At 44.3% G+C, this 25360-nt stretch overlaps 1 protein-coding gene across 1 annotated transcript in view; it reads right to left on the bottom strand.

The window, feature by feature from the left end:
* Positions 1-345: 345 nt before the first annotated feature.
* Positions 346-25360, bottom strand: part of SCN8A (sodium voltage-gated channel alpha subunit 8) — a 116355-nt gene continuing 91340 nt past the window's right edge. The window contains exons 21-27 of the mRNA XM_044994834.1: positions 18790-18912; positions 12603-12887; positions 12013-12066; positions 9583-9720; positions 8009-8113; positions 5716-5986; positions 346-4606 (exon numbers count right to left, since the gene is read on the bottom strand). Coding sequence (XP_044850769.1) covers positions 3459-4606; positions 5716-5986; positions 8009-8113; positions 9583-9720; positions 12013-12066; positions 12603-12887; positions 18790-18912 — 2124 coding nt within the window. The 3' untranslated portion in view covers positions 346-3458. The remainder of the gene's footprint in view (positions 4607-5715; positions 5987-8008; positions 8114-9582; positions 9721-12012; positions 12067-12602; positions 12888-18789; positions 18913-25360) is intronic.

Raw genomic sequence — 25360 nt, 5'->3', positions numbered from 1 at the left:
TGAAAATAGAGCAGAAACGTGAGTAAAGCAGCTTGAACTGATCTTTCTTCCCCCCCTCCCCAGCCCTTTTAAGAACAGGGTAATAAATGAACCAAAACAACAGGGAGGATTTTACACATGCTGAGGGGAAGGGAGGGGGAACCACTTGTTACAGCCAAATTCTTTTGGCATTTTAATCCAAATTAAATAGCAGCCTATTGTTTTATTCCCACAACCCTGACTCTGGAATAAAAAATTCCTCACCAAGGACTTTACTACAACCCTACCCCCCCCAATCACTCCCCCCCCACACACACACTGTATCTGCATTTCTATGCAACGATATGGTGTATGAAGCTACCCTGACCGCTTTATTTCAGACCAAAGCTTCCTTTGCAGCCTCAGCCTCACTGTGTGAAGGTTCCCAAAGATGCAGAACAATTCTCTCAGCACCCTGTGAACTGTGGCTGAGGGATATTTGCTACGAAAAAAAGGAAATTTTAAATTGAGCAGGAGGATAGACTCTGCTGTCCCTGAACAGTTGGAGAAATTGTTCATTTTATTTTTCAGCAAGACTGATGGCCTTTGTATTCAATAGAGACTGATAAATAGTTTAACTGTTAAAAATAGAGAGAGAGAGATCACAGGGAAGTCTTACTTAAACTGACTCCAGTAACTCAATGAAGTTGCCAGCATGAGCAGTAAATGTACCACCCTTTACCTACAGATTGATATCCCAACTTAAGAACAATTATGTAATTTAGCCAAATCTTGCATAGAAATGGTCAGAGAACTTATTGCACATTGGAATGACAAAAAATATTTTTGTCATTGTAAAGATAATTTGCACTAAAGCTTTTCTTTTTATCTATTTTGGGGTGTAGGGTTGTTTTTTAGGGGGGTAGGGAATGTACATTGGCTGACAACATCTAAAAATCTAAGGAAAATATTTTAAAAATTAAAAATAAACATGGACAATGGCATAAGCCAGACGCCGTTCTATTTAATTTTTGTATTTACAAAAAGGCATGCCGATAAAATAAACTGATATATTACAGTATTTATAATATTTTCTTAAAAAGTTCAACCACACTTTTCAGCTTTTTTTGTGCTGTTTACAATGTAGCCTGTACATATGTATGTAGTTTTCATCTTTATTATACACCATAGCCTAGTAGTAAGTGGGGTAAATCTAACAGGGTTGAAATGGTCCTTTGTTGTGTTCACCAGTACAGAAGAACTCCTCCACTGACATCATAATGGCTAGACTATGCATTTATACAGCCCAACTTGGCACAGATGTCTGTCAAATAGCATTTGCTTTTTAAGTGACACTTGTCATCTGAGATTATACAAACTAAACTGCCTTCCTGTCATCTAAAAAGTTCTGCTGTCTTATTTTTGCCCTTTTAAAGATACATTTTATTTGGTCTACATTCAGTCATCCTGTTTCTCTTTATTCTATATTACAAATTCAATGCAGTAATGTCATAACCCCCCCTTTCAAAATGTAACATGGCAGCAACTCTTTAACCAGTACACAAGCTGCAGCTGGAAAACTGTCATCTTTCAGTGCATTGCTGCCTTTTCCCATTGGCAAGAGCTATTCCCCAAGGCTTCTTAGAAGAAAATATCACCTAGAGTGGTGACTGACAGCTGGCTTATTGACTGAGGAGGACACTGAAACAGAATATTAAAGGGTCTCATATCCTCACGAAGAAACACAAAAGTTTGAGCTTTCCTGGTGACATTCCCACTGAACGATTTACCACTCAGTGATCAGACTAGTTGAGAGGTAGCTCTAGTGTCTACCCAAATCTGCAGGACCTTTTAGTTACTACAGTACGACAACGTATGAAACAGAAAGAAGGTGAAGGCACATGACATCAGACACCTCATCTTCAGCACTGTGCCCCATGTCACATTGCTATTTTATTGTCAACTCTAATGTGTTCCATTTTGTTTAAAAACCTTGTGGCTACAGAAGCAAGGAAAACCATGGAGCATCAAAGTGCAAGCTGCAAAAAGTAGTAATGATGGAAGAACATAAAGATGACTTCAGAGTTTCACAAATCCACCTGGGTCTCAGCCCCCGCTGCCACCCCAAGAAAGCAACAACTCTGAGGAACATGGGACACAATTAAACTCTGTGAGTTACATGTCCCCTTGCTTTATCCAAGTTCCCAAAATTGCACCTGCAGAGACAATGTGCTATTTCCTACATAGCATTGCTCTCGCTACACGAAAAGTGTCTGCTGCAGTATGGCGGCTGAATAATAATTATTACAGGATACAAATGACCTTGTTGACTGGTATTTAAGCCCTAGATTTTGGTTTTGCAGTGCCATTCTTGAATATTAGATATTCTCCCCTCAGATGGGATCCAGAGCAATATTTAGGTTTTTCTTTCTGTATGATTATTTGTTTAAATGTGCAAAAGATGGCTGTATGGAAACGACAGGTTGTTAAACATACATACACACACACACACACACGCAGACACACAGATTTCATCTGCTTGTTTCATTTTTTTCCTACTGGAGGGTGTATGAAAGAGATTGTTACAAATTGGTAAATATTGGTGAAGGGCATGATTATATTTAAGGTTAACCTCCAAATATAGTGTGTGGTAGTCAGTGGAGTGCCTCGAACTTATGGCTTAACCAACTGTTGTGGAAGAATATTGAGTGTCTTGTGGTTTAATGATTCTTCATGCATGATTCCTGGTCACAGCATGCCATCATGCAAATCATTTCTATGCATTGAACAAGCACAATTTTTTTTTTAAATCAGCCTGAGCAAGTTTCCAGGCTGAAGATACCTGATTACCCCATCTCCCAAACCAAGTAAAGCCCATGTAGAAAGTAGTATGTAAGATAATAAATACCAAATAAACTATGACACTCAAACGGCATGGGCTAAATGGGTGGGTTTTTGTTTCTTTTTTTTGGTCAGTTTTTATTTTGCCTTTTTTTTTCCTTTTTCTTTTTTTTTTCTTTTTTTTGCTGCTTAACTAAATGCAGGAATGCAAATTAGTTTTGCATGAACAAACAAACCCTTTAGCATTGTGACTTCTGGGTTTTCTTTTGATAATCAACAAAATGAGAAAATAATCAATTTTTGGCTGCTTTGGGAGATATATTTATCCAAGCAGCGGGTTTTGTTTTTTAGTGTGTGTGTGTTTTTTATTTTGCTTGTTTGTCCCAAGTTGCATTGATTGATGTGGAACATGCAGTAGCCACCTGCCCAAACAATAGAAAATCCTTTTTTTCCTTTTTAAATGTTCATTTAGAAGGGTCCTTTAAACAGGTGGTAGGTCACTGCTTTTAGATGCAACTTTGTCACACAATAAGCAGACTATGTTTGGTATAAGATCTTCAGGTGTCTCCTTAGCTGTTCCGTATTGATATATTTTGTGAAGTTTGTAAACAATCTTTTTGCTTGCAAATTTTTTAAAATTTGTACATTTTTTGTTTGTCTCAACACTTGGATTCCTTGAAATCTTTTTGTCTTTTTGCTCGTTCTCGTCTTCCTTCCTCCACCCGCAGCTGTTTCTCCTTTTCAGGTTTAGTTACACTGTCATAGGATGGGAGGGATGCAGTGGATGGGGTGCCTTCTTTTTTCTCCCGATTTGTTCCTCCGTTTTCCAGCTTAGTAGAGGCAGACTTCCGGCAAATAAAGCCCCGTTTTGCTAAGCGAACCCTGTAAGCCCGTTGGATAACCACTGCCGAGACATCTTCCTGCTTGCGCCGGAGCGTGGTCGTGATGGGCTCATAAGACACTTTGGAAGGGTTAGATGCCACAAACCTTTCCTCCATCTGCTGCCTCAGGATGTCCAGCTCCCCACTGTCCCCCAGCACACGCTTGGTGAAGGCAAACAGGATGTCCAGACAGTGGATCCTGTCCCCGCTTACCATAGGCAAGTCCATGGCGATGAGTTCGATAGTGTTAGGCTTAGGGACACGGAGTGGGTGCTCCAAAGCATCAGCAAAGTCTGCCAGCTTGCAGTACTCAATGAACTGTGTGGCATCAGGGTCAAACTTCTCCCAGATCTCATAGAAGGTTTCAAAGTCGTCCTCGCTCAGTGGGTCAGCACTCTCCTCCGTGGCCACACTGAAGTTCTCCAGAATAATAGCGATGTACATGTTCACCACAATCAGAAAGGAGATGATGATGTAGCTGACGAAGAAAAAGATTCCCACGGAGGGGTTACCACAATCTCCCTTGAAGCTGCTCCCGGGATGCTCCTTATCTAGGTCGCAGTCCGGCGGCCGATTCAGGATAGGCAACAGCAAGCCATCCCAGCCAGCCGAGGTGGTGACCTGGAACAAACAGATCATGCTGTTGCCGAAGGTCTCAAAGTTGAACATGTCGTCTATGCCAGCCTCGTGCTTCACGTAGGCGAAGTTCGACATGCCAAAGATGGAGAAAATAAACATGACCAGGAACAGCAAGAGGCCGATGTTGAACAAGGCAGGCAAGGACATCATTAAGGCAAAAAGCAGGGTGCGGATCCCCTTGGCCCCTTTGATCAGACGCAGGATGCGGCCAATACGGGCCAGTCGGATGACTCGGAAGAGAGTGGGCGACACAAAATACTTCTCAATGAGATCAGCCAGGAACATCCCTAAAGAAGAGGGCAGAGGGAAGATGTTATAACCCAACTTAAACGCCTGCAGTCTCCATTGTTTACCAGAACTAGGCAAGGGAACACTGGCAGTGCTAGCACAGAAAAGTTTGCTCAAACTTCCACAAGAGACCTCTCGTTCTACATGCCTCAATTTTGGGGGGGGCCACATTTAGGCAGCTAGGACCTGAAACTGGCACCTCTTCTTGGGATTTTAAGGTTCAAGGGCATGAAGGCATTTGGACTTGTGTCTCCTTGGTTGTTCATCCCCTGGATCTGAAGGGGCAATGATTATTAATCGCACTAAATGAGAGATCTGGGGAAGAGGAACTATGTAGAGCCCACATTGTATTTGCCTAAGGGACCACATTCTATTGCAAGGTTAATTTAAAAAACTAAGGCCCAGCGCCTCAAAGGTATTTAGGCTCCTAACTTTCATAGAAATCAATGGAACTGGGCCCAAGAGTCAGAGACAAAACTGGCTCCAATTTGGGGCTGAAGGACAATCTCTATGCTTTGAGTCAGTTTAGTCCAAAGATATGGGGACTTTTTCAGTAGGGTGAACACCATCTTTCAAGTGACTCTGGAGTAATTTATGCATTTGCCATAAAAGAAACACAAATCTGAAAACAAAAAGTGAATTCCAGGAGCCCAGTTTCAGCCATTAATTCCAACCCAAACTGGAATCCAGAAGCTGTAAATCCCTCATTGATTGAGGACTAAAAACAAATACTTTGTCTAGAGGCACTAGAGCATGCCAGTCTCAGAGTGGTTTATAAGCATTAATTAATTAAGCCTCGTAATACCCCTGCGAAGCAGGTTATATTCCTGGTTTATAGTGGGAAAGTGTTTTACCCAGTTCTATGCAGTGAGCGAGTGGCACAGCCAGGAGTCTTGACTCCCAACCTTTTGCTTGAACTACTAGATCAGGCTCTCCTCCCAGAGCTGGAAATAAAACTCAGGAGTCCTGACTCCAGTGTCTTCCTCTAACTACTGGGCCACATTCCATTTCACACCATCCTGCAGACACCTACTTCTAGCGAAGACAGCTTTATCCAACGTGCACATCAGGGAGCACCCCACAAGCTTCCACTAGCTACTCCACTTACCCACAACGGACAGAATCACGACCACGAAGTCAAAAATGTTCCATCCAATGGTGAAATAATAGTGTCGCAAGGCAAATATCTTCAGCACGCACTCACAGGTGAAGAGGATGACAAACACCAGGTTGATCCACCAGAGGATGTCGGACATGTGGCTACTCTGTGTGTCTGTTTCCACCATCATGGTCACCATGTTGAAGCAGATGAGCATCATGATGACTATATCGAATGCTTGCTGAGTGACAAAGTCAAAGACAACTCCTTGGATGCTGTTCTGCATTACAGGAGAGGAGCCACGGATGGGAGCAGGGGGGGGGGGGGGGACACAGAGAAAAGGTTTAGCAAGGATTGCTAACAAACAAATCTATTAGTTAGATAAAGGGACACAATTTGCCATGGATCTACCAAGCCTAGTATCCCTCTTTTGGGAGGCTCTACTCACTATTCCAGTGTCTACCGGAGGGAAGGACCAGAACAGGTAATCATCAAGTGATCCATCCCCCCATCCCCCGTCGCCAATTCCCAGCTTCTGGCAAACAGAGGCTCGGGACACCATCCCTGCCCATCCTGGCTAATAGCCATTGATGGACCTATCCTCTATAAATTTATTTAGTTCTTTTTTGAACACTGTTATAGTCTTGGCCTTCACAACATCCTCTGGCAAGGAGTTCCACAGGTTGACTGTGTGTTGTGTGAAAAAAAATACTTCCTTTTGTTTGTTTTAAACCTGCTGCCTATTAATTTCATTTGGTGACCCCTAGTTCTTGTGTTATGAGGAGTAAATAACACTTCCTTATTGACTTTCTCCACACCAGTCATGATTTTATAGACCTCTGTCAGATCCCCCTTAGTCATCTTTTTTCCAAGCTGAAAAGTCCCAGTCTTATTAATCTCTCCTCATATGGCAGCCATTCCATACCCCTAATCATTTTTGTTGCCCTTTTCTGAACCTTTTCCAATTCCAGTATATCTTTTTTGAGATGAGGTGACCACATCTGCACGCAGTATTCAAGGTGTGGGAGTACCATGGATTTATATAGAGGCAATATGATATTTTCTGTCTCATTATCTATCCCTTTCTTAATGACTCCCAACATTCTCTTTGCTTTTTTGACTACTGCTGCACATTGAGTGGATGATTTCAGGGAACTATCCACAATGACTCCAAGGTCTCTTTCTTGAGTAGTAACAGCTAATTTAGATCCCATCATTTTATATGTAGAGTTGGGATTATGTTTCCCAATGTGCATTACTTCGAATTTATCAACATGAAATTTCATCTGCCATTTTGTTGCCCAGTCACCCAGTTTTGAGAGATCCTTTTGTAGCTCTTCACAGACTGCCTGGGACTTAACTATCTTGAGCGGTTTTGTATCATCTGTAAATTTTGCCACCTCACCTGTTTACCCCTTTTACCAGATCATTTATTAATATGTTGAATAGGACTGGGGTCCCAGTACAGACCCCCAGGGGACACCACTATTTACCTCTCTCCATTTGGAAAACTGACTATTTATTCCTACCTTTTCCTATCTTTTAGCCAGTTACCAATCCATGAGAGGACCTTCCCTCTTACCCCATGACTGCTTACTTTGCTTATGAGCCTTTGGCGAGGGACCTTGTCAAAGGCTTTCTGAAAATCTAAGTACACTATGTCCACTGGATCCCCCTGGTCCACATGCTTGTTGACCCCCCCAAAGAATTCTAGAAGATTGGTGAGGCATGATTTCCCTTTACAAAAAACATGTTGACTCTTCCCCAACAAATTATGTTCATCTATGTGTCTGACAATTTTGTTCTTTACTATAGTTTCAACCATTTTGCCCAGTACAAATTAATTGTAATGAAATGTAATTACCAGTGCTACAGGCTGCCAAAATCTTAGCAGCAGCATATCCAGGCTCTTTGCTGAGAGCCTTGAAGGCTAGTGCTATTATCCCCATTTAGAGACGGGGAGCAGAGGCACCGGGAGACTAACGTGACCTGCCCAAGACCCCACAGGAAGTCCGTGGTAAAACAAGTAACTGAACTCAGGTCTCCTGAATGTTAGGCTAGCATTGTAACCATTGGGCCATCCGTCCTCTCAGATGCTAAACTCTCAGGACTGGCTCTAGCTGGCAAATCAAGACAGACACATAATGGTTTTCTCGGATTATTACACCTGCAGTATAACAAGGCAGTGTGGAGTCTGGAGTGAATCTTCAAAGCAATGGCGACTGGTGTGGGGGGGCTGAGCACTGTTGAAATCGGCCCCCCCGTTATTGTTCCTTTGGCTCCCGTTAAATCACACACTTACCAGAGGCCGGGGAATAGGTTTCTGAGGTTTCTTTGAGCCCAGTTTTTTCATGGCATTGTAGTATTTCTTTTGCTCTTCTGTCATGAAGATATCCTGACCTCCAAAGTAAAAGGGGAGAAGCAAAAAGAAAGCTGGTTATAATCAGTCCATGCACATTAAGGGAAGGGGATCACAGTACAGGCTCAGCTACCAGGCTACATGCTGTGGGGCAAACTGGTGGTAACTATTTTAGATAGAAATAATTTGCATCAGAGCCCAAAATTTTTGAAGTTATTCTGCAAATTACTCTGGCTTGCAGATCATCTGCTAACACAGTTTGGCAGCTGCTTTACCTGTGGAACTCCCTCACTTCAGGCTTGGAGTAAAAGAAGAAAGAGGCAGAGAGAGTGGCCGAGAAAGGGGGAAAGACTTCTGGCATATCCCACTTCCATTCTCTTATGCAATTTCATAGACTCATAGAAATATGGGCTGGAAGGGACCTCAAGACGTCATTATCGTCCATCTCCCACAATGAGGCAGGATTGAGTACATCTAGACCATCCCTGACAGGTATTTGTCTAACCTGTTCTTAAAAACCTCAAAGGACAGGAATTCCACAAGCTCCCTAAGTAGCCTGTTCCAGTGTTTATCCTATAATAAATTTTTCCTAATCTCCCTGCAAACTGAGCTGATTACTTCTTGTTCTATCCTCAGTAGATATGGAGAACAATTGATGACTGTCCTCTTTGTAACAACCTTTTACATATTTGAACATTATGATCCCAGTCAGCTTTCTCTGGACTAAGCATGCCCAATTCTTTCAACCTTTCCTCATAGGTCAGGTTTTCTAACGTCATTTTTGTCACTCTCCTCTAGACTCTCTCAAGTTAGTTCACATCTTTCTTCAAGTGTGGTGCCCAAAACTGGGCACAGTTCTCTAGACCAACCCTCCCCGGTGTTGAATAAACCACACTGTTGACTCAGTCAGTTTGTGATCAATCCACTATAACTATGATTTAGCTGGGGATTGGTCCTGCTTTGAGCAGGGGGTTGGACTAGATACCTCCTGAGGTCCCTTCCAACCCTGATAGTCTGTGATTCTAAGATAACCCCCCACATCCTTTTCTGCAGGACTGTTGCGTAGCCAGTTAGTCTCCATTCTGTATTTGGGCATTTGAGTTTTCTCTCCTAAGTGTAGTACTTTGCACTTGGCTGGAATTGAAGGGCTGAAATAAAGACATGACTAGAAAATAGAGACATGAATGAAAATCAAGGTGTGTTTAGGGGAATCTACAACTTTTCTGAACCTCACTCAAGTTTGGGCAAAAATTAAGTTGGTTCTTGTTTTATTAGAACTTATTTGCTCAGCCCCCTTCCTTAAACAGGCGTTGGAGGCAAGTCGATAAGGGTTGTTAAAAATCACAAACAGTCTGCGATGCTAAGTTCTAAGCGATGAGGTTCAAGACCAGAATCACTGAGTGAAGTTCTATGGTGGCATTATGCAGGAGTGTCCTGACCTTAAAATCCATTAATCTGTTTGTCCTGCAAATAGCCCAGATCTGCCTCTATAACCAATAAAAAAAAAGTGGACCTATCTTTTTCTTTTGTTGATTGAAGTTATCAATGATGACACCAATAAACAAGTTCAGGGTGAAAAAGGAGCCAAAGATGATGAAGATTACAAAGTAGATGTACATGTAGATGTTGTCCTCATACTTGGGTTGCTCTTCTTGCTGAATGCGGGGATGGGGAGAGAAACAGACATTGCAAAGACAGTATAAAGTATTGGTAAAAAGAATTGTTGTCTCAGTTCAAGTGTCTGTGTTAGACTAGGAAGGTGGCATGTGGCTCTTCTGGAACTTTTCTACCTTTCTTTTTTTTTGGTTAATTTTGTGCTGGTGAAATTTGCCTGACTGGCAGCATGTCAGCTCACCGACAGAGCTCCAGTACAAGCTTCCCCATCAGCACAGCGCAGGGGAGCTCTGACGAAGACAGAAGTTTGGTCTCCACCTACATTCAGACCTTTACCCTTCTGGCTGCAATGAGCTGCCAGCTTGGATGGTGGTTTTTATGATGTGATAAGCAGGAACTGGACCCAGTCCCACCCAAAATCTTTTCACATAGGGGGCACCAAATAGCCATCAGATAGGATGAATTTATGATCACAACCAATCTGGGCCAGATTTGAGCTGGTTACCTAGAGGAGAAAGCATCTGTAAATCTTTTACCAATCCTGAGCTATCTCCTTCCCAACACAGGTTCTATAATTAAGCCCTGGAGCCCTCTCTTGCAGATTTCTAACTAGGGCTTTGGAGCAACCAAGAAAATGCCATCAGAGAACCCACCCCTGGTTATACACTGAAGCCAGTGCCTACTGAGACAGGACTTGGTGGAAGGGTTAGTCACAGCTCTGACTCAGTTATGTATTTCACTATGGAGCCTCAGTATCTTTCTTGATTTAAGGAGCTTCCAGTGACCTGGGAGATAACACCGGCCTAAATCCCACTTCAGTGCAACTGGAGAACATTTTGATGGTAATACACGAACTTCTTAAATGAACCTGATTACCAACCTTCGAATCATTAATAAAGTGAAAAAGCCTGATTTTTGGAAGTGTGACACACTCACAGCTCCCATCAACTTCAACTGGAGTTTTGGGTGCACAGCACTTCTGTAAAATCAGGCCCATAAAATATATAGTGATTTGCAAATCAGAGAGGAACCATAAAAGCAGGGCAGGAACACACACTGTAAAGGTTAAAATCTTGCATTTAAAAATAGTAAGAACCTCAGATGAGAACACAGTGAAAACAAAAACTGTTTAAATACTCCCCCCCATCCTCCAATTCATGCTGTTTGCCTTTTTGTCTTTCACTCAAGAATGAAACAGTAAAATCAGAGTAGTCATTTTCTCCTGTTTCTTTTTATAGTGAGTTTTATTTTCTGGTTCTGAGGACAGCACATTTGGAGTTCCATCACTGACTGAAAAAAAGTTTTTTAAATTCCAAATTCCATTTTACTTGACACTAAGAAATAATAAAAAAAATAAAATATTGGTGTTTACTCTACCCTGGCAGCATGCAGATACATCCTTTAATGGATAATGTTACCGAAATATTGGGTCCGTTTAGCTGAGAGCCAATAACAGCCTGACAGGGATAAGGAAAGATTGCTTTATTTTGCAGAAAAAAGGAGAGTTCTGGTACTTATGTACAAAGAACTTTGGTGCACACAAATTTTACAAACATTTTATATATTTTTAGACAAAGACCATGCCGTGTTAACACTTTATTGGTGGTTGCTAGACCCCGTTATTTGGTTAGTGCAAACCGGCTTGGAGCTAGGTTTTTTTTGCTTTAAAGCAGCAAGAGAAAGATAGTTTAAAAGTTTAGGTTACTGTGTGCGTGAGGCTTTTGCCTTTTTTTACTGGCTGTTTGCTAGTTATTAAGGGGGGGCCACCAGTAATTTTTACAGTTCCCCCTTTGGGCCTGGCAAGCCCACATTGTCAGACTCCTTACGCAATTTGCGGTTTAGTTGGAGGGACAGGAACTGAGTTTCTTAGGACAGCAGAGCTTTTGGTTACAGCATTACACAGACATTTATACTTTTGTATTAGATAAGAAGCAACAGCTGCATTTTGTTTATATATAGGTTATGATGATATTTTTTTATTTTTGAGAGATGCTAGTTTATTTATATATTATTTATATAAGGTTAAAACAACTTTTTATATAGGTTTTTTTTGCTTGTTTTATATAATTTTTGTTTTTACAAATTTTGCGTTATTAGGGTTATAGCTAGCCTAACTTTGGCTAACAGAGACTGTTATGCATTAAGATCCTCTACACATTTTTGTTAGGTTTTTTTTGTACTTTTAGTACAACAAATATTTTTAAACCTCTATTTGCTGTAACTGCAGGAAATGCAACCTAATGATCACTACAGCAAATAAATGAAAACAACAAACACAACTTAAGAATAAGAAGTGGAATTTTGGAAGAGGGGTGGTGGGGAACGTGCTTTACCTTTCTGGAATCTACCGCTGCATACATGATATCCATCCAGCCCTTGAAAGTAGCCTAGTGAAGAAAACCACACATTCTTTTAGAGGGAAGTAATTTGAAATGAGCCTGGATAGATTAGATGTGTGGTACAGAACTGCATGAGGAGAGGTCTCACTTAATCTCTTGCTTTCCTTTTATAATGCACTATTTAATTACACCTGTTGCAGATCTGTGATTTTTATGGGTAATTTATTTAAATCTGTCTTTTTCTCATGAAGTGGAGAGCTTCATATACATTTTTAAAGACATTTTATTGTTGCCTCATTAAACCCAGGGTTTGGTGGGGTCTTAAAAATTGCATAATTAAAAAGTTGTGTTTTTTTTAAATAGACTGGATAGAGCTCTCTGGGAATACAGGGTTAGAGGCACTCCAGGCAGGGCCAAATGCGCAACTTATGTCAAAATGAGGCTCAATGGCCTGATCCAATGCACATTCAAGTCAACGGGAGTGTCGAATTGGGGCATAAAAGGGAAAAACCCAGAGATGGAGATGGCCTGTTAAAAGACCTAACATCTACTGAGGGCTGGGAGGTGGGGAAGGCAAAACTTACAATTTGGAGAAGAGCCAGGTATCCTGCCCCAACATTGTCAAAGTTAATTTTCACATTCTTCCATCGGATCTCAGTGGAGTTGGGTGGCATCAGTGCTTCACAATCAGTCCTGTTGTTAACTATCTCTATTTCGAAGCGCTCCTCGGATGTCTCGTTAAAGCAGTAATGGTATTTCCCAGCAAACAGGTTAACCCCCATAATGCTGAAAATCAGCCAGAAGATAAGGCAGACCAACAACACATTCATAATGGAAGGGATAGCGCCAACCAGGGCGTTGACAACCACCTGTGTTGGAAGGGGCGGGAGAAAGTTTTAGTATAAAACAGAAAACAGTAGGCAGCAAGCATCAATACAGCTGTTTTTCGGGGGGAATAGGAGACGAGGCCACTGACAGGTCCGTGGCTTTTAGTCTAGACTAGAGTTTGCAGTGAATTTATTCCAAGTGGCTAAAGGTTCTGTTTAGAAGCCCACTGGATACTGGGCTAGATGGACCATTGGTCTGACCCAGTATGGCTGTTCTTATGTTCATCTGTTGAGATCCTGTTTATTTTTAAAACAGGGCGAGTTCTTTTTGGATCGGCTGACTTTGGCTTTGGTTTTTTTGTGGGTGTGTGCATGTGTACAAGAATTACTTGTAAATAATTTTTATTGCCAAAGGGGAAAAAAATGATGTTACTGAGTGAGGCTGGGCTCAAACTCGTCACAATAACCAATAGACTCTTACCTGACTAATTGCTCAAAGCCAGGTCCAAAGATATCATTGCTCATGGATTTGGAGGAATTTATCAGCCAGTGGCCCTTGTGGCCATTCCCCACTTTAAAACAAGGCTGTGGTGACTTACAGGCCCACTTCCTGCTCCCAGTGAGGTCAGTGGGGAATTCTGAGCCATTGACTTCAATGAGAGCAGGATCGCGCCCTAAAATTGATCTCTTAAGACTAAGCCATGAGTTAGTGTAAACATAAAGATAATATTTGTGACTAAGCAAGGCGACCATGTTGTCTCAGGCAAATAGCTGAGCATGCAGGTTTGCAGGCTCAAGAAGAAAGAAAAGCCATATTCCCTTCTCCAATCGGCAGCAAATAAGACAGGAAGTGGTGTGCTGTTTGGTCACAGCTCGTCTCTTTAACCATTTCCTAATTTGAGTCTTTCAGGAATTTGGAGCAGTGTTTCCCCAAGCCCTCTCCTGATAGACACATGGCAGAATTTAAGCTCTCATAATTTTAATGCAGCCAGGCCAGTGGGGTATTAAATCTTTTATTACAATTCTCCTATTTTAGGTTCCTTTAGTAAATTAAAATTTTAAACTGTTTCATCTCTTCTGTCTAGTGTCAAAAGAGGAACACTAATCAAAGTTCTATGGAAACACACTGGTTTCAGGCATTCTGTAATTCAGGGTATAAACAATAAATATATGATAATTAATAACAATGTGGACTCCTCATAGCACTTTTCAGGCAGGTCTCAAGGTACTTTACAAAGAGTCAGGAAGGCAATTGGGATGGGAGTTGCAGTGACTCTTTGCTGCCTAAGGCATTTTCATTATCATTGAAATGGTGATGGTTGCCTAAGCACAGAACTGGCAATAAGATCTTCTGTTCCTGACTCTGCCACCAACTGGCTGCCTTGACCCTGGTGCAAGTCATTTAGCCCTTCTGGGCCTCAGTTTCCCCACCCAAAATAGAGGTGTCAGAGCCAGGTACAGAACCCAAGTTTCAGCTCTTCCTTAAACCACTAGATCACAGTTGTTCCTCAAAACAAGTCACTGTTAATGAAAACGCCCTAGGTAGTAAATAGTCACTATGCCAGCCCTTAGTCCTCCCCTACAAAAAAGATAAATTAAGCCAGTGATTCACCCTCCTGGGATGCTCTTACTATCACTTAGGGGAATTCAGATATTGAATGATCCCAGTCCCTTCTACCAATTACTTCATGCAAAATGCCAAAGCGTCTCAGCAGTCACAAATGGTGGAACGCTAACCTCCCTGGTGAGACATGTCTAAATCAGACTCTCAAACTGGTCACTTTCTACTTCATTATTTCATGTTTAAAGGCTTTATGTAACAAAATAATTAGTAGTGATTTGGTCGAGTTTCACGCTGACTCAAGTGATTCCATCTGTAACCCAATAGGATTTCCCTATAAATGCTCACTGAAAATTATACTGGTTCTAAAAAAAGAGGGACTGAAACCAGAATCTTGGAGCTGCATCCCAGAAATTTAGACCCAACTCCAAACTTCCTGGCTTGGCCCCATCTCTAGCCCTGAATAACTTAATACAAAATCTAGAGATTATTATGCTGAATTTAAATAATTGACCAGGATGCTATTTTAGCTTTTAGATGTCCCATCAACTTGGCAATGTGGCAGCTAAAGGGTTAAATACACATGTACTTCTACTGAATGAAGTTTTCCCTGCAATGATTAACAGGGGTTGAGACTAATCAGTTTTACACCAGCATAAATCCACTGACTTACATGGGTATGAGATCAGCATCAGGCCCTTTAAATATATGCTAAATACACAATACCTTTCCTTCCAATTACCTACTCCCCTTTCTTCCACTCCATTCTTAAGTGCATACACCATAGTGATCACCTACCATTTTTTAAAACTATTCAGATATTAGCATGCTGATATACCCCCGACTAGTTGTAGAGTAAGTATGCTGACTGGACAAATGCTCTCTCTTCCTGTAATCATTTACCTGAATAAATGGAATCAACTTACACTGTTTAAATTGATCATTATAACCATAACCGACTTTCAAAAAATCTGAGAGAGGGAACATGGCTTTTGTGTGCAGACTGTGCATTGGCAATTGACAAAAGTGCATGCATGTTTCACAGCATTACTGTCATACTTCCTGAATAATTTAAGAGCAGAGCAAGCTCTTTAAAATGCAGATTACTATGGAGTAGAGAAAAGCAAAGAACTACTTGTAATGTTTCCTTTGCAAAGGCATTTCAAATTTCTGTCCTTGGGGTTGGAGGGGTTGTTTTGGTACGCTTATCTCAAAGTCAGAATAAAAAAGAATGGAGAAGGTTACAAAGTAGCACAGTTACAGTTAACCCCTTTGTATCAATTTTGCTGAAGTGAAACAGTTTCCCAATTTTAAGTGCCGGTGAATCTCTTGATTCTACACCAGATACAATTCAAAATCTCCAGGGGGGTGGGAGGATCATTCTCTCCAGCATAATTTACATTTTTTTTAAATGCCATTTATTATCTATGGACTTCATACTAGTTCTTTTTTCTCTCTGATTGTACTAGTCTCTGTGACCATGTTATATAAACCACTTTTTAGCATTAAACTTTAACAACAAAAGAACACGTGTCCTAATGACAAAAAAAATTAACATTGTATTGATGTTGCAGTAGGGGGCAAATTGGTTCTATCTGGATGAAATTCATCTTAGTGCAGAAGGACCCTTCATACCACACAAACTCCACATTTGTCCATTGTGGGAGAAGTGTACACAAAAGCGTGGGGTCCTGGGGACCCGTGGGCTGGAGAAGCAGCTGTGGAGGGGGAGCTCTAGACACCTAACTTTGCCGGACTCCATATGAACAAGGCCTGATCACTCTGGCTTTGCGCCACTGGAACAAATTTCACCCTTTGTGATTGTGCTATGTAGTTTGTAAGCCGCTGTTTAGCATTAAACTAAAAGCCCTAGTGGCAAGGGGGAAAAAACCCTCCACCAAAGCAGATTATTATAGCCCCAGAGAGGAATCAACCCTGTTTGTATTTAGCATATAGGTCACACAAGCCATCTTCGCTCAACCTGGATTTTAAGTCTTAATCATACAATCACACTTTTTTACAAGAATCTCAGCCAGGAATTGAAGTTAAAGGCTATCCTTCTAGAAATACTAAGTCTGTAGCTTTGCGGATATTGATATTTAATTCACACCTTTATTATGACCCAAATGATGTTAACAGTATCAAGTTGTAGACCAAGCTAAGGTGACATTCTGGCCCCACTGAAGTCAATGGGAGTTTTGTCATTAATGTCAATGGGGCCAGGATTTTAGGGTGGAAAGGTTACTCATTTTTCCAATAGTGTCAGTTCAGGTGAATGTCCCATGAGCATCTAAAGGTTAAGATAAAAACACACATGGTCAATACCTGAAATCTGTTTTAGCAGATAAAGGCCATTTCCAGTAATGATACTTCATATTAATACCGTGCACTTGTATAATGCCTTACATCTAAGGATCTCAAAGCACTTTACAAACAGTAATTAAACTTCTCAACACCCTGGTGAAGTATTATTAACCTCTCTGTGCCCTGTACAAAGGGGCTAAGTGACTTGCCCAAGGTCACTCACAAATCAGAGGCAGAATCACAGCTCCCTATATCTAGTTCTAGCAACAAGACACTGCTGCCTCTTCACGCACTTAGGGTAAAATGTGCTCCTGTACCGAATGCAAGCACACAGCTTATGTCCACTAAGCCCTCACATTTGAGAAGAAATGAGATATAAGTAGCCATGGGGTGAATTTAACCATTGAGTTTGCTGTATGTGCCAACACCCATGAACTGCATGAAACAACTATAATTTTTTTGGCATTGGGAAAAGGGACTCTTCAGAATTCCGCTTCAGCTATTTAAATTACTTTAAATCAACACAGATTTTGTTCCACTATAACAAAACTGCAACTGTGGTTCTGAGGGCGGATGAGCAGGACTGGCATTTCAGGGGCTGTATTGTGACTGTGCTATTGAAGAAATTTGCTGAAAGATTTTTACAGGATCAGCCTCGTCAGGATCATTTCTGCACAGTTAAGGCCTCACTATCACTTTCTACACAACTCTGATATGGCCATGTTGTGTAGCTGACTTGAGGTTAGTGTATGTAGCCAACAGCGACTGTACAATCACTACCCTCAGTACAGACGATTGCTTCCACTGGATTCTCTTTATAGATATTGTAGTTTATGTCATGCCCTAGAGATCTATTTGGTAATTCCTTTAACAGATCATTATCTGCCTTAGGCTATTAGTTTGCTCTAAATTACACCAGTGTAAATCCAGAGTAATTCCACTGACACCAACGGAGTTACTCCAGAGTTACTCCTGAAGTAAATTTAGAGATTAGTATGATCTCCCAGCTGTTTTATTCTATTTTTAATATGATATCTTTAACTTTAAGGGTGCATTTTCTTGCTCTTTAGTGCAATAGACCTAAATTAATATTGTTCACAACAGCAACAATGAAAATCCATTGGTCCAACATACCCTTTACCTACAGAAAGGTATGTTTTGTTGGATTTTTTTGCTTTTTTGTACCTCATTATTTCAATACGAAAGGAGGGGGGAAAGCACCAAAATATAAAATCAGTGGCAAAGTAACAAGACACTGCAATCATTTCAAATGGAATCCCCATGACATTGGTACCATCTAACAATTTCAGGAAAGCTTGTTAAGTTCAATGCTTTGCTTGTGCTTTGTTGCTAATATCACAGTGACAGGACCGGGTACCATAAAAGCATGGTAACAGGGAGGGAGTGGAAAGGAAAGCTTCACTATCAGACAAGGCTTCCAGTCACCGCCAGACTGGATTGAGAACAACAAGGTGCAACAAGAGGAATTAAACCAAAAGCTTTTTTGAAACAGCTGAGCTCTCCCTCATTTCCTTCCTGCAGGGATGAAAGGCCTGAGTTATCCAAGAAGGAGAAGCAGCTTTTTACTGACTTGAATACATTAGATTTTTTTATAAACCCTTTAAATTCTCCTTTGATTAAATCCCACCAGCTCCACTGTGGCCAACACCTTGGGGGAGAGAGAGGGAAGATATTTGAGGTGGTTCGAATTCTGCTTCTTTGCACCTGGTGATTCTCCCTAGATAAAAAAAAGTTACAGCTGAGAAGCCCCCTCGGATGCTAGAGGTATAAGCCAGGCCAAATGAGAACAGCCAAGTGTTGAACATGTTCTACGAATGGCATGTGGTTTGGGCCAATAATTCATGTAATGAGGCAGCTAAATGCATCTCCCTTCTTTAAAAGGGGAGTGTGCAGCAGAGGGCAGGGTAAGGGGACATATACAGGGGTGTGTGATCAAGTTAGCAGCTGCATCATGATTCTGTCTGGAATTATCTTTCCACCAGTTTGATCAGTTCTAGCATGCTTAAAAAAACCCGCTCCACAGGCATGCAGAAGGATCAGCTGCTAATGGCATCTTACCCTCATCCCCTCAAATCGGGACAACGCTCTTAAAGGCCTCAAAGCTCTTAGTGTCCTAAGGGACTTTATGGCACCTAGTTCCGAGTAGCCCAGGGCATTAGCTACAAGGCTGACTAAAGAGACCTACACAGAAAACAAAAAGAAAAAGAAAAAAAAAGAAAAAAGGTTCCAAACTGTTAGAATGAATCCCCTAGCACTGATTGCCCAGCCCAGACTGCAGGTCTGGGTCCCCCAAAGATAAATACCGAAGACATGACACCAGCTGCCTACTTCACTTGACTGAAACGACCTGAAAGGAAATAATGCGGTTGAGAGAGGCATAAGAAAAAAACGAAGGGGAAAAAATAAGTGAGAGAGAGGCAGAGACACATAGACGGAAACAGGGTCTGTTGGAAGGAGGAGCCCAAACGGATGACAAGAACCTTACCCTCGCCCTTTTATTGTCTGCAGGGTCCAAGCAGCTCCCATTAAATTAAGCCAGACAAAATTTAAAGGTACCTATGAGAAAGAATACAGATAAATACACACACTGCACAAACTGCCCTGCTTAGCTTATTCAAATAGCAGTCACCTCACTCATTCCTGGTGTTCTTTCTATAGCAGTGACCGTTGAAAAACAGAATAAGGTTTTATTACTTTATATCAAAAGACGACGAATAGTTTGGGGGATGGATTGGTATCATAAAGTATTGAACATCCTTGGCTTTAAAGCACGCAGTTTCAAATTTGTATCACTTTTAAACCTCAGACTTTTTGGTTCTAGTAACACATAGCACTTCTCTAGCACCTCCATACAAAGATTTGCAAAGGATGCAGAGCTTAATTATCACTGAGCATCACAACCTGCTTTGAGAGAGGATTCGTAGAATTACCCCCATTTTACAAATGGGGAAACTGAAGCACAGAATGACGACATGACTTGCTCAGAGTCACACAGTGGGTCTATGATAGAGCTGGGGATAGAATCTAGATGTCCTAAGTCCACTGTACTCTGCCTTAACCCCAAAGCCATCCTTTTTTTGTTAAAGATCATATCTTAGAATATAACTTAGGATCCATTACTGTGAGTTACGGAATGTCCTCAATAGGTGCTGAGGGTAACTAAGCCTCTTGCAGGACTGGGTCCTTATATTGTGAATTTAAAGGGACCTTCTGCCCATAAAGTACCATGTACACTTAGTGGCTCTACTGGCGTGATCCAATTTCCATTTAAGTCATTGGAAAGACTCCTGTTGATGACACCGGGATGTGGATAGGGTCCTGTATAATAACTATCCTTCACCATCAACACATTCATCCACCTCCCGTGAAAGCGCTTGTGATTTAAAATCAACCACTGTCACACTACAGAGACACATAAGGGCAAGTATCTAAACCAGGGGCAGGCAATCTATGGCACGCGTGCCGAAGGCGGCACATGAGCTGATTTTCAGTGGCACTCACATTGCCCGGGTCCTGGCCACCGGTCCGGGGGGCTCTTCGTTTTAATTTAATTTTAAATGAAGCTTCTTAAACATTTTAAAAACCTTATTTACTTTACATACAACAATAGTTTAGTTCTATATTATAGACTTATAGAAAGAGACCTTCTAAAAATGTTAAAATGTATAACTGGCAAGCAAAACCTTATATTAGAGTGAATAAATGAAGACTCGACACACCACTCCTGAAAGGTTCTGACCCCTGATCTAAACCATTTAAAAATGTCAGTTGATCATTATGTAGCGTGAAATAACTGAGCCCTTACACAGCGATTTTCCTTATCAATCATTAGCTAGTTAATCCTCATAACAGGACACAGTTCCTAACAGTGAATTTTTATCCTCCTTTAAAACATGGGGAAACTGAGGCATTGAGCAGTAAATGAACTTCAAGGATGGTGGCAGTTCATTCTAGAAATGGGCTCTAAGAACCAAATTCAGGACCAGATTTCTATTGCACCAATATTCAGGGATGCTTTGGTCTGGGCTATTGATTCAAGTCTCTCTGAGTACATCAACACAGTGAAAAACCACAGCAGTGAGTCTCATCAGTGTTTGGCTACACTTACAAATTTGCAGCGCTGCAGCAGGGTGTGAAAACACACCCTGCTCCAGCGCTGCAAATTGCGGCGCTGCAAAGCGCCAGTGTGGTCAAAGCCCCAGCGCTGGGAGCGTGGCTCCCAGCGCTGTCCGTTATTCCCCACAGGGAGGTGGAGTACGGACAGCGCTGGGAGAGCTTTCTCCCAGCGCTGGCGCTTTGACTACACTTAGCGCTTCAAAGCGCTGCCGCGGCAGCGCTTTGAAGTACAAGTGTAGCCAAAGCCTCAGAGCCTAGGTCAACTGACTTGGGGAGGTGGGAGGGCCTCTCGATGTAAGCCTAAAAATAGCAGGGTAGATGTTCAGGCTAGAACCTGGGCTTTGAAACCCTGGAGGGTTGAGGATCTTGGAAGCCTGGCTCCAGCCCAAGCCTAAAAATCTACACTGCTGTTTTTAGCCCTGCAGCATAAGCCCCACAAGCCGGAGTCAGTTAATCTGGGCTCTGAGACTTGCTGCTGCGGAGAGGTGGGGGTAGGAGAGGGTTGCTGTGTAGATGTAGCCTCTGTCATATTTATGACAGCTGTCTTCTCGCTTGAAAAGCAGTGGCTTGAACCAGGGACCGTCAGAACTGAAACCATGAGTATGTACATCCTGATGTGAAGAGTCAGACTGGGGGCCGTAACAGATCAGGGATAGAGGGGACATACAATACATAGTCACTGTCTATCACAGCTATCCAGAATAGTAACTGTGCCCAGTATGAGACACATTATTTTCCCCTTCCCCCACTATAGTCACATACATTTGAGCTTGAGGGTCAGGTACAGGGAGATGGACACCAGGGCTAAGGGATTTAGGAGTAAAGGAATCTCAGACTAAAACAAGAAAAGAATTTAGCAATCTCAGCCACTGACCACTTTTTTGAGAGAGAGGAGCGCATCAGGATCTTTGGTATCTCGGAAAAAGCAGGTGCAGTTCAGTGTTTCAGATACACCCCGAAATGAGAGTGGTGTGTGGACATACATTTGAACTGATCTGTGGGAGGAGCTGCCTGAGGCGTGTGTAAGCGGACATGGAGGAAAAGGCGGTTACTCACCGTAGTAACTGGTGTTCTTCGAGATGTGTTGCTCCTATCCATTCCATGTAGGTGTGCGCGCCGCGCGTGCACGGTTCTTCGGAACATTTTTACCCTAGCAACTCCGGCGGGCCGGCTGGCGCCCCCTGGATGGCGCCGCTATGGCGGCTGTTATATACCCCAGCCGGCCCGTCCGCTCCTCAGTTCCTTCTTGCCGGCTATTCCGACAGTGGGGAAGGAGGGCGGGTCTGGAATGGATAGGAGCAACACATCTCGAAGAACACCAGTTACTACGGTGAGTAACCGCCTTTTCTTCTTCGAGTGATTGCTCCTATGCATTCCATGTAGGTGATTCCCAAGCCTTACCTAGGCGGTGGGGTCGGAGTGAGACGTGGCCGAGTGTAGGACTGCGGAGCCGAAGGCTGCGTCGTCTCGAGACTGCTGCACCAACGCGTAGTGGGAAGCGAAGGTGTGGACTGAAGACCAGGTGGCCGCTCTACAGATGTCCTGGATGGGAACATGGGCCAGGAAGGCGGCCGACGAGGCGTGCACCCTGGTCAAGTGTGCAGTGAGTCGGCACGGGGGGACGCGAGCAAGCTCGTAGCACGTTCGTATGCAGGCCGTCACCCAGGATGAAATCCGCTGTGAGGAAACCAGCTCGCCTTTCATGCGGTCTGCGATCGCTACAAACAGTTGGGTCGAACGCCGGAAGGGCTTCGTCCGGTCAATGTAGAAAGCGAGGGCCCTGCGGACATCCAGGGTGTGGAGCTGCTGCTCACGAGGTGAGGCGTGTGGCTTCGGGAAGAAGACCGGGAGGAAGATCTCCTGGTTGAGGTGGAAGGCCGACACCACCTTGGGGAGGAAGGCCGGGTGTGGTCGAAGCTGCACTTTGTCCCCGTGGAAGACGGTATACGGGGGACCCGCCGTCAGGGCGCGGAGTTCCGAGACTCGTCTGGCGGATGTGATTGCCACGAGAAAAGCCGTCTTCCAGGTGAGATGGAGCAGAGAGCACGTGGCTAAGGGCTCGAAGGGTGGGCCCATCATCTGGGCGAGAACCAGGTTCAGATCCCAAGTCGGAGCAGGAGGACGCACCTGAGGGTAGAGACGGTCTAACCCTTTAAGGAAGCGGGCTACCATTGGGTTGGAGAAGACGGAGCGGCCTCCTATAGCGGGACGAAAGGCTGACAGAGCTGCCAGGTGCACCCTGAGGGACGAGATCGCGAGACCTTGACCTTTCAGGTACCAGAGGTAATCGAGGACGATCTGGATGGGGGCCGAGAACGGGTTAAGACCTCGCCGGTCGCACCAGAGCGCAAAGCGTTTCCACTTCGCGAGGTAGGTAGAGCGCGTCAAAGGCTTCCTGCTTTCCAGCAGAACTTGTTGCACCGCCGCCGAACAACCCCTCTCTGCGTCGGTCAACCACTCAGGAACCAAGCTGTAAGATGCAGCGACTGCAGGTTCGGGTGACAAAGCCTGCCGAGGTCCTGAGTGATGAGGTCCGGCCATAACGGAAGGGGAATGGGGTCCCGAACCGACAGCTCGAGTAGCATGGTGTACCAGTGCTGTCTCGGCCAGGCCGGAGCGACGAGTATTACGCGGGCCCTGTCCCTCCGGAGCTTGAGTAGCACTCGGTGGACGAGCGGAAACGGAGGGAACGCGTAAAGGAGGGACTCCGTCCATGGCAGGAGAAACGCGTCCGAGAGGGAGCCTGGAGCTTGACCCTGGAAGGAGCAGAACCTGTGGCACTTCCTGTTGGCCCAGGAGGCGAAGAGGTCTACCTGGGGAAATCCCCACCTCTGGAAGATTGCGTAAGCCACATCTGGGCGAAGGGACCACTCATGGGAAGCGAAGGACCTGTTCAGACGGTCGGCCAACGTGTTCTGCACTCCTGGCAGAAAAAACGCTTCGAGGCGAATCGAGTGGGTCACGCAAAGGTCCCAGAGGAGCATCGCCTCCTTGCAAAGCGGGGAGGATCGAGCTCCGCCCTGCTTGTTGACATAGAACATGGCTGTGGTGTTGTCCGTGTACACCGCTACACAGCGGTCCTGAAGGTGGGTCCGAAAGGCGAGACACGCCAGACGGATCGCTCTCAGCTCCCGGACGTTGATATGGAGGGAGAGCTCCTGGGCTGACCAGAGACCCTGGGTGTGCAGGTCTCCTATGTGAGCCCCCCATCCAAGCGCCGACGCGTCTGTGGTCAGGGTGATCGATGGTCGAGGAGGGCGGAACGGAACCCCTGCGCAGACTGTCTCCCGATCCAGCCACCAGGTGAGCATCTGGAGAGTGGGTCTCGGCACCGTCACCACCATATCCATGGGGTCGCGATGAGGGCGGTACACCGATGCCAGCCACATTTGGAACGGGCGAAGTCGCAGCCTTGCGTGCGCGGTCACAAACGTACACGCTGCCATGTGACCTAGGAGACGCAGGCAGGACCGCACCGTTGTTGACGGAAAGGCATGCAATGTCCGTATAAGGGAGGCCAACGTCTCGTGCCGGGTATGAGGGAGGCAGGCTCTGGCCAGATTGGAGTCGAGGACTGCCCCTATGAATTCCAGCCTTTGCGCCGGAACTAAGTGGGATTTTTCGGCGTTGATAAGTAGGCCGAGAGACCGGAACAGATGCAGTATCTCGGACACCTGAGCCGCCACCAGCTCTTGGGTGCGGCCACGAATGAGCCAGTCGTCGAGATATGGGTACACATGAATTCGACGACGACGGAGGGCTGCGGCCACGACCGCCATGCATTTGGTGAATACCCTCGGTGCGGTGGAGAGGCCGAAGGGTAACACCGCAAACTGGTAGTGGGCCTCGTTGACCATGAAGCGCAGGTAGCGTCTGTGGGGGGTGGTAAATTGCCACATGAAAGTAAGCATCCTTCATGTCGAGGGCGGCAAACCAGTCTCCCGGATCCAAGGAAGGGATAATGGTCCCCAAGGTTACCATCCGAAACTTGAGCTTGCAGAGGTACTTGTTGAGCTCCCGGAGGTCTAAGATGGGACGAAGACCTCCTTTCGCCTTGGGGATGAGAAAGTATCTGGAGTAGAATCCCCTGCCCCGCCTGCAGGGAGGCACCTCCTCGATGGCACCCACGCTCAACAGAGACTGGACCTCCTGTAAGAGGACTTGCTCGTGAGAGGGGTCCCTGAAGAGGGACGGGGAAGGTGGGTGGGAGGGAGGGGGCGAAATAAACTGTAGGCGGTAGCCGTGCTGGACGGTGTTGAGCACCCAGCTGTCCGATGTTACAGAATGCCACGCCTGGAGGAAGCGGGAAAGGCGACTTGAAAACAAAAGGGATGGATCCTGGGGGGAGAGTGGTGGGCCGTCCTCGGGCGTCCCATCAAAAGGCCAGCTTTGGACCTTGAGGAGCCTTGGACGAGCCTTGGGTCTGGTTACGACGCCCCCCTGACGGTCTGCGGCGGAAGGGGGCCCTTCGATTATTAAATGGCCGAGACCTGGCCTGCGGGACGGGCCGATA

Source organism: Mauremys mutica, chromosome 20 (assembly GCF_020497125.1).
Source record: "Mauremys mutica isolate MM-2020 ecotype Southern chromosome 20, ASM2049712v1, whole genome shotgun sequence".
In the NCBI taxonomy this organism is placed as follows: domain Eukaryota; kingdom Metazoa; phylum Chordata; order Testudines; family Geoemydidae; genus Mauremys; species Mauremys mutica.
This window is presented reverse-complemented; position numbering and strand designations above follow the sequence as displayed.